Source organism: Pagrus pagrus, assembly GCF_965226575.1.
Source record: "Pagrus pagrus genome assembly, contig: HAP1_SCAFFOLD_50, whole genome shotgun sequence".
Lineage (NCBI taxonomy): Eukaryota > Metazoa > Chordata > Actinopteri > Spariformes > Sparidae > Pagrus > Pagrus pagrus.
In genome coordinates this window covers 333,873-343,368 of record NW_028175413.1, presented here as the reverse complement: position 1 = coordinate 343,368, position 9,496 = coordinate 333,873, and the positions used below count along the sequence as shown (strand labels likewise).

General features: G+C 40.8%; 1 protein-coding gene across 2 annotated transcripts; it reads right to left on the bottom strand.

Annotated features, from left to right (window-relative positions):
• Positions 1 to 985: 985 nt before the first annotated feature.
• Positions 986 to 2,801, bottom strand: LOC311253824 (uncharacterized protein). 2 transcript variants are annotated; one of them, XR_014621941.1, is made up of 2 exons: positions 2,492 to 2,801; positions 986 to 2,186 (listed from the first exon to the last, which is right to left on the bottom strand). XR_014621941.1 is itself a non-coding variant. In XM_084384305.1 (2 exons), exons 1-2 carry the CDS (start codon positions 2,642 to 2,644, stop codon positions 1,659 to 1,661), a joined length of 624 nt encoding a protein of 207 aa, XP_084240431.1. In that variant the 5' UTR covers positions 2,645 to 2,801; the 3' UTR covers positions 986 to 1,658. The 2 variants fall into 2 exon arrangements, 1 of the variants encoding a protein (XP_084240431.1); XM_084384305.1 differs by having other exon boundaries at positions 2,549 to 2,801.
• Between the last annotated feature and the right edge of the window lie 6,695 nt (positions 2,802 to 9,496).

The window sequence follows — 9,496 nt, the reverse complement described above, 5'->3', positions numbered from 1 at the left end:
GCTTTTATGCCTTTAATTGATAGGACAGTTCAGAGAGTGACAGGAAATGGGAGGCAGAGAGGGGGAATGACAGGCAGGATAGGGCCGCTGAATGTGGGATTCGAACCAGGGCCGCCTGCTCTACACATGGGGCGGGTGCTCTACCAACTGAACTAAACACCGCCCCAACACATTTGAATTTTAAAAAGGCAGGACAGTCCCTTTTCTTTAATAAATGATCAAAGCTTTGTCCGAGAAGGCTGAAATCCTGACATGGCCTCTGCAGTTTGTAAAGTCCCCAGCCCATACAACCTTCAGAAACTTGAAAGGTCATCCTGGTGCATGTGAGGTCTTCAAATAAACCCCTTTATTTTTATAAATTTTCACATTCTAAAAGACTTAAAGAGCATATTGCAGGTTAGACCCCCCCCTTAAACCAATGCTTAGAAATATAATGTAGGAACAAGTTTTTCTTAAAATTATATTTATAAATATAAATTTATAAATAAGACTTCCGTTTTTGGGAGAAAATTTTACTTCCGCATCGAAAAACCCTTAACGGAAGTGACGTAGGCAGAGGGAGAGCGGTCGGTTTGAACAATAGGAAAACAATGGATTGTGGTGCTGGTTCTGACCCCGAGGGAACTTTACATGTGTATAATTACAAATACGACAGACCACAACCGTATAACTAGGAGTCCATTATGCACATTAGAGAGCAGAGAGACACCAGGAGGAGAATTGATGGCCAGAGGAGAGAGAAATTGAGCTGTGGTGTCAGGACAGTCAGTGCAGAGTTGGTCAGAGACTGGTGGCTTAGCTTACTGTATACGCATTAGCTACGGATATGCTTACATCACAACATCGTACAGATTACTACCATGTATCATGCAATAAAAAAACTAGTATTGATTATCTAATACATGTCGGAGTACTGATACTTACCAATGACAGAATATATAGAATATTTAGATTGACTACAGTAACATTATGACACAAGTTTGGTGAGAGAACATACATTTTATTAAAAACTGACTCATGAAAGTCATGACGTCAATTCTTCCCCTCAACAGCCAGCAGATGTCACTATTTTGACTGTATCGAATGCTTCGAAGCAGTGCATCATTTTCCAGGCAACTTTGTCAAAGTGGTTCAGTGCTTCAGAAAGCTTCGGTTTCACCACCACTAGGCAAAAGTTGCAATGATGGCTAAGGTGACCCATTCAATGGGTAAAATAATAATAAATAAAAGTCAGATAGCCAGCTTTACAGTGTCACATTTCATTGATTAATTTGGTGTTCCTGTTCAACCACTAGATGGCAACACCAGACATAAAATATTCATACTATTCAGTATTTTTTGTATAGCTAGGCTATTTAAATGTCTCAAATACAATAAATTTGGTTCCACAATAAAACACACATTAACAGATACATTGTCATCTAATAGTTTGCCCATGAAATCACATTTAGCACAGTCTACAATTTATAGCCATCATGGATGCCATAGCGATAATCAAATCAAATTACACTATCATCAAAACTGTAATTAATCAAAATTTTCCAGAACATATTCAGTTTATATTTGGCTGGCAATATGCAATCAATACAACTATTTACAATTCAACATTTGGAGAGTACAACATAACACAACTCACCATTTAAGAACACACTCACTCATCACTTGTATTGGAATTTAGCTCGCCTCTCTTTCAAGCAAGCAAAGCGATCAATCACCCTCTCATTGAAATCAGGCATGTTCCTGACAAGTTCTCTCTCCATGGAAAGCAGGCCCAATGCATTCAGACGTTCCTGTCCCATTGTATTTCTCAGGAATGTCTTGAACCTCTTTAAGGTGGAGAAACACCTCTCAGCTTCAGCTGTTGTCATTGGAGTGATTATGAGGATGTTCAACAGCGCCACAGTCTCAGAGAAGGTTTCCTGGAGGTTGTAGCTCTGTAGAACCTGGTACAGAGCCAGTGCACTGCAGGAGCCCCTGAAGTCTGGACTTTCGTAGATGAGAGAAAGCTCAGTCCTGAGCCTCTCCTTGTGTAGCATGGGGTATGCCCTCATGGTGGTATTCAGAGCCTCTTCAGGGAATGTTTTCAGATGCCGGTCAAACAGCTCTGCCTCTAGCAGCACGGCACTCACAAGGTAGCTGGTGAAGGAGAACCTGTCTTTGGCATGGCCCAGGATTGTTTCACAGATCTGTTAAAATGATAAAAATGTATAGTCAGTAACACACAATTGTAAAAAAAAAAATTCTACTGGTGTTGGCATGAATGTGGCCATGATCTACTGTATCTACTGTCTCACAGTTCCAAAGTATGCATTTTATTATTCATGCAGACTTATTACTGTATCCTTGTGTGAGTATAATGGACAAGTAATGGGTGAGTAAAACAAATGACTACCATCCATTACTGAATTACTGAAAAAGAGATTGTGACTTTATCACTTGGTTCCAACACTTGAGTATGCCTACATCATTGGTCAGTAGTGAATGCAGATACCTCTTTTGACAGCCTCTGCTACTCTTGTTCATAAGGCTCTCCTTGATCTTGTGGTACCTGGTGCTTCTTGCTGCTGCTGTTGAGAGGAGCTTTGGTCCCTGAAGGGAGACAGATCAAAAGTGTGAGAATATGATGACAGTATGTCAATGCCATTATCAATAATTACTCTCTTTAAAAAAAACAGTAATACTAGTAAGTAATAAAAAATTGCCGCGAAACTCTTTCATTCACCAATATTTTGTTATGATACGCTAGTGCTATTCCCCTCTGAGTCCGGGGGTTAGCGGTTATCAACACCCGGGGTCTGTAGGTTGACCTACTGACCTCTGACCTGGACGATATCATCTCCGACCGCTGCCCGGCTCATTCTGATAATAGTCATTCCGCTTCGGCATTCGGGTCCATTTTTAGTGCAACTAGCCAGAGCTTTAGTAAGTCTAGGTTGCGGAGAGGAAGCTGAACTTCGTCCAGCTGCTCATTTTGTTCAGACAAGTCGGACACACGCAGAAACGAACCGTAGCATTAGCGATAGCAACAAGGCGCGCCGCAGTCGGAGATGACATCATCCAGATCAGAGGTTAGTAGGTCAACCTACAGACCAACAGCTAACCCCGGACTCAGAGGGGAATAGCAGTAGCGTATCATAACAAAATATTGGTGAAATTAACGAATTTTGCGGCAGAGAATGTGTTATTTAGAGGCTACATTGCACTGCCCTGTGTACTTGCATTATACAGATATACGCGGCTCTCAGCTGGATCTAATTTCGTTGGAACGACTTGTAATGACACCAAAGTTATCTGGGTGAGTAAATGATCGTATTTTATGCTAGAAATAAGGTCCAGATTGTAAAAAACGGTTATTATCCATTAATAATCAAAAGAAATATACCATCTGACCCATTTAAAAAAAAAAAAAACAGTGTTATGAGTATGAAAAGCCTCAGAGTTATCAATGTCCTGTATCAAATCATGAATGCTGGCAGTGAATATGCCAACAGCTTCCTCCTTGTTGATCTTCTGGAGGGATCTGGAAAGGGGAGCCGCAGCAGACGAGGACAGGACAGTGCTGCACTCTCGCACTCTCAGAGAATCCATGAGGAGCCAAAAATGCTGACAGACATGAAAGACATATGTGAAAGGCAGAAGATTACAGTACATAAATAACACAAGATATACAAACTGAAATACAAGTTATGATACTTTTTCATCAGAAATCACAAGAAGACCCTTACCTGCTTTATTTTTGCACAAGTTCCCTCCTGCGTCTCAATGTTTCTTTCCGTTGGAGTTACTTACTTCAGTTTCTCCACAACAGGCTGAGCAGTTAGTAAATAGAGACATAAGCTGGCTTTGGCACACAATGAACTTGTCAGTAGCCCTGAAAAAAGAAAATTACCTATTAATTTGCACCATGACACATCTTGGGCTGTGCCTGGAAAGCTAGGATAATAAGAGGTCAATCTTTATACAAATATGTAACTTAATACATTCAATGGTTGGTTTACTACATATACCCTTGTCCAACCTGCAATCCCATACAACAGCTCTGTCACAGAATGTGTTCAAGTGTGTTAAAAATGGAGGTCAGATAGTGTTGGAGTTGTACCGCCTGTATGCATATAGATAGCATATATAACTCGAAAAATTGTATTTCCTGCGAAAATACAGCGTGAATGCTGACGGCTGAAGTGATTTCGGAAATCTGCTGAATGTGCTGGAAAACACTTGCCTAATGCATAAAAAATGCATACAACTATGAGAATGAATGGTCAAGAATTTGCAGAAAAAGCTGTCTTTTTTCAAAAGCTGAAAAGTCAAAGGCGGAAAAGTAATAGGTTCAAAGAGCTTAAAAAGCTGAACATTTTGATAATTGGATGGTTTCTCTAGCTGAACATGAAGCTGAATATTTGAAAAGGATGAAAAGGCTGAAAAGCTGAAAAGTAATAGGCTGAAAGAGCTTAAAAAGCTGAACAGTTTGACAGCCAAACAGTTTCTGTAGCTGCATATGCTGGAGCAATAGCAGAACCAAAGTTGAAAATGTCCCCATAAGAATGAATGGGAAAACACCTCCCAAACTCCTGCAGGTTTAGAAAAAAGTGTAATGGTTATGGCCAAAATATGTATACAGTGAGTAACAGGAGACATTGCTGAACCATGTGATGTCTTTTTTATTTCTGTAAAGTGAAAAATGAGGGAGCCAGAGCGAGAGACAAAACCGGTACCGTCTGCTCCACTCCAGAAATTTAGGCTCAAAGTTAACACTGCAGCTTATGGGGGAGTTGCTGGAGTGCTTGTCGCTCGAGGGCTTCTACAGCCAAAAGTTTAAGTCCTACATCTGAAATAAGAACATCACCTGAAAGCCAACAAGATTTCCTACATTTCTATGTATATATTGTCTATGTGAAGTAAAAGCTGTGGGACCCAAATCAAGATGAAGAGAGTTTTTTCTCAAGTTTTTGCAGCTGCTCTCCACTCTAGCGATGTCACCCACTCTAGCTCACGCAAATGTTATAAAACAAGACTTACAAGTGGCTGTTCACGTTCAGCTGAGTCTCTGTCTGATCCGTTACTGTCTCCTGCCGGGGCGGCAGCACCAGCAGCTGCTGACAGACAGCGGTCCGGATGAGGCTGTCGGCACCGAAGGCACCGCACCGCACCGGGGGTTGGAGGGGAGAGGGGGGCGGGGGGTCGCACAGTTCTTGCTTCGGAATCCCAGTTGAACTCCATCAGATCGCTGGAGTGATAATCCTCTGGTTTAAACTGAGCGACACACAACCGAGTTTTTCGTAGCTGACGCAGAGGTCAAGCCCCGTCTCTTCAGCTGCACAACACGCACCCAGGCACGGAAGATAGCACCGTTTTTTTTCTGGTGGACCGGTGGACTCGATGTCGTGACAGGCTGGAGTTTGTGAAACCACCACAAACTGAATAATTTACCATGTCCATGATAACGCAATCCAAACCTGCTGTAAACACACTGACTCACGATAAGACGACCGCTCTGACAAATAGCCATCTGCTCCCACACTAAGCTATGGCAGCTGCTAGCATACAACTCCCTCTTGTGACGTAATATGACGCGATGTTGGAAAAAAAAAAAGAGAGAGACAGAGAGAGTTTTTAGGCGCTGTGCTCACTTTTTCGGTTAAATTTGTGCTCTTGTGTCTTGAAAAAACATTTCAAATCCTCACTCAACTTTTCAAATGGTATTTTTCACACATTACATTTATTTTGTAAACCAGTATAACCTGCAATATGAAAAATCCTTAGGCACACTTGTATTGGGGGGTCAACCACCGTGCAAAATTTAGGGTCTCTAGGGTCAAAGGGGGCCATTTAAGGCCAAAAAAGACATGTAAAACTGTTTAACAAAAATATCAAAACTTTATTCTAAATGAATACGATTTGAGTATGTTGCTCAGCTAAAATTGTAATACAAGAACATTTTGGTCCCATAATTGGAGCGTTCTTCGCTTTCCTAGTGGCCAGCAGTTGTGAGCTTTTGGAATAGATAACAAGTTTCAAGTCATTCAGTTTGTTGGAATGGTGAGCCTCATTTGGTTTAAAAATGTGAAAGTTTGAAGGCCCGCCTACCAAAAAGTAGATGTTTAATCAAAGCCAAACCAATGCTTATCTACTCATCTGGGGCTACAGAACAACATATCAAAAGCTCAGACTTCCACGACCTCTATAAAAAAAATGCTATAAATTTGTCAGTATGTCAGAGGGTGTAACACCCTTGGGTTTTTGAAAAGGACCTTTTTTCTAAATGACTTATATTTTGCTTTCGTATTCTTGTGTAGGGGCCCCAAGACAACCTCCATGCAAATTTTGGGGTCTCTAAGGTGAAAGGGGGCTGCATGGCAGCCAAAGAGACAGGGGGTATTAAAGGTGAAAAAACAGGATTGAAGGGATTTAGCCAGATTTTTATGTTGCTCACTTATAAGTGTCATACAAAAATATTTTTGTCCCATAATGATTAGAGCTTTCTAAAGCTACTTAGCTTTCCTATTCAAAACACTCTGTACACATTCAGGATGACAAACTCTGTTATTCCTCTTAATCTGCACACAAATGCACCAGTCTGCTTCGAGTCGGATTATGCTGACCACTGGGGCATACCTTTTATGCAAGAGTGTTACTGTTCTGTGCATGTTTAAAATACTTTTATTAAAACATGTTACTGTATATCCTACTGTATAGCCTCCCCTTTCACCCCCTCCATGCCCCCGGCTTTACTGTGCGGTCCCGGCCGGTGGAGCCCCCGCTGCACCATCCACCGGGCCGCCGGTAATGCTCCACTGTCACACCAACTGGGGTAAAAGTCCTCGCAGACATTTCATGGGACACATAAATAATCAAAGTGCACGTGCAGCTAGTGGAAACGAGCCAGGAAAGAGCATGCATGACAGCGTGACGTGAGCATTTCCTCAGAATGATTGACATGTTGGAGGACAAATAAGATGATCCACCCGGGGTGCTGCATTTGCAATGTTATAAAAGGTTGGCCACCAGAAAAATATCTATGACCCAGTAGGATTACAACCTATATGGACAAGCAAGTTAATTTTTTGCTGGAAATCCAATATGGCCACCACAATATTAGCCCCTGTATAATTGAGGTGAATAGGGCAAAAATTTAAACTAAGAGATATATCCATGAAACTTCACAGGTTGATCACTGACATGAATAAGAACATCCTTTGTATTGGAGGTTTCCATGAATATATATTTAAATATGCAAATAGGGCATTATTTGATTACATTTGCCTTAGCCTAACCCTAACACTGTAAAGTAACTCGGATTAATGGGTAGTCGGACTTTTGGGTGGTCGGACTGACGTATGCTCCCCCAATTCTGTATGGAGGCAATTTCCCGAGCAGCATCAGAAATCTCTCTAGTGAGAGGGAGAAGACAGACTTCAAAGCTAAGGCTGTTAAGAGAGGACTCAGGGTGGGGGAGGGGATGCCACCATAGGATGCCACTCAACAGGCTTAGAAACTGACCTTCAGTGTCACTACAATGAGCTGCCAGAGCTAAAATATCAGTCTTTCCTAAATATTGTCTCAATATTCAGCCTTCCATGATAAGTCATTTCTTACAAGTTACAAAATTTAATAGAAAAGAAAAATTCTAATTGTATTTTTTATTTTATTTTCAATAGTAATTTAAATATACATATCTGGTATAAAATATGTGAAAATCCCTATTAAAGATAAACAGCATTTAAAAAGTTCAGACTTGTGCTGCTCTGTATCTCAGATTGAATAAGTGCCATACTACATGCTCCTCTGAAAGTTCACAGTCAGGTCAGGTGCAAGTCAGGGTGGGGGAGGGGAGCTTTCAATGCACCTGCACCTCCAAACTCCCTCCAAAAACACTGCTGCGTTCAAGGCAGGCAGGAATTACTGATTTCCTGGAACTGAATAAATAATGATTATTAATACATGTTTAACTTCTTAATCCCTTTATGATTTGAAATTATTTGAAGATAAAAAAATATTTTAACTCATTTTTACTAATCAAAACCATCCCATGGCTTGCATGACTGAGAATATTAAGATTATTTCATTTTTAATAGGCAGTTTTCGTAGTATTCACTCTGCTTAAAACTATATTTGAAGTAATTATTTAATATGGGAGTAATTACCTCAATCTGTAGTATTTTTGCATTGAAACATTTGATAAAAGTTTCCTTTCAATTTGAGGCCATAACAGTAGTGAAGTTTCCCACTGCCTGTGAATGCAATCGGAGAAGCGGATCGTGCAGAGAAGTTGACTGAGGACTGGAGGTATGTTTGCGATACTATTTTTTTTAAATTAATTTTTGCATGTTATCTTGTCGACATTCAAATTACCCCATTTACTAAATGTTTGAAACCTTAATTACTATCGTCTATTGTATCCTCGTAGCATGAAGTCCGCGAATAAAGCCAAGCCGTATTAGGTCGATTGTAAAGTTACAAAATACATAAATTACGAGATTGAAACAAACAGTGAAAGTGATTCAGATTTTAATGATTAACATCTGTGATAGACTGCCATGAGCTGTTCTGATGGCACAATCCTTTGTGCATATGGTGGCATGCAAGGTTAGCCACAACCACTAGCCACAGCTGTAGTCACCATGGATTTTATTTCAACCAGTATGTAACAAATTACATTTCCATGCTCAACGCTTTTTTTTTTAATGTCGACTTACTCGATTGTGATTTTATACAAAGACGCATTGAAAATGTCAAGATTAAACTCTGCAGGGGACGTCAGCGCCGTTTTGGGAGGAACGCGCATAGTCAAAAATGACCTCCTAGTGTTTACCAAACCACACCTTGACCTTGTTGGAAAGCGTCATGAGGTCAAAGAAAGATGTGAATGAGAATTCAAAAGGACTGAACTGTCTGCGGTGCTCAGAGAATCCGACTACACTATGTCTTCGGGTGTTATTGACATGGTCTGCGAAGGAACAGAAGCACATGGCTAATTCATATGCAAAATAATGTCATCAGACTGTTCGGACCTTCTCTTGAATTATAAACTGTAATTATAAACTTGAGAGGCAGAAGAAACTTTCCTGGAGAAATATACTTAACCATGGGCGAAACTTTAGTTTCAGAAGTGGGGGGGACACAAGTAGGAACGGCAAATTTGTGTACGCATAGCGCGTGTTGTGTTCTGTAACGCTGTTACGTTGGAGTGTCACTAGATGGCACCACTGAATAAGACAGGACTATGTATGTAGGTGAAGAGAAGAAGAAGGAGCTGTTGTTATGAAGCTGTACTTCCTGCTGAAGATGTTGAGTAAAGTCCCTTGAGCTTACAAGTTGGTTTTCATTCTTCACTACACCACAGTGCGCTCGATTTCTGCCTGCGTAGAGCTTAAATCATGCCATTTCTATTTAACCCTAGCCTACTATTTTGTCATTAGCCATACTGCCAGTGGCGGAGCGTGGGTCTCAGCACAGAGAGGGAGGAGCATTCTCGATGGGCCCTTGTGATAGTTAT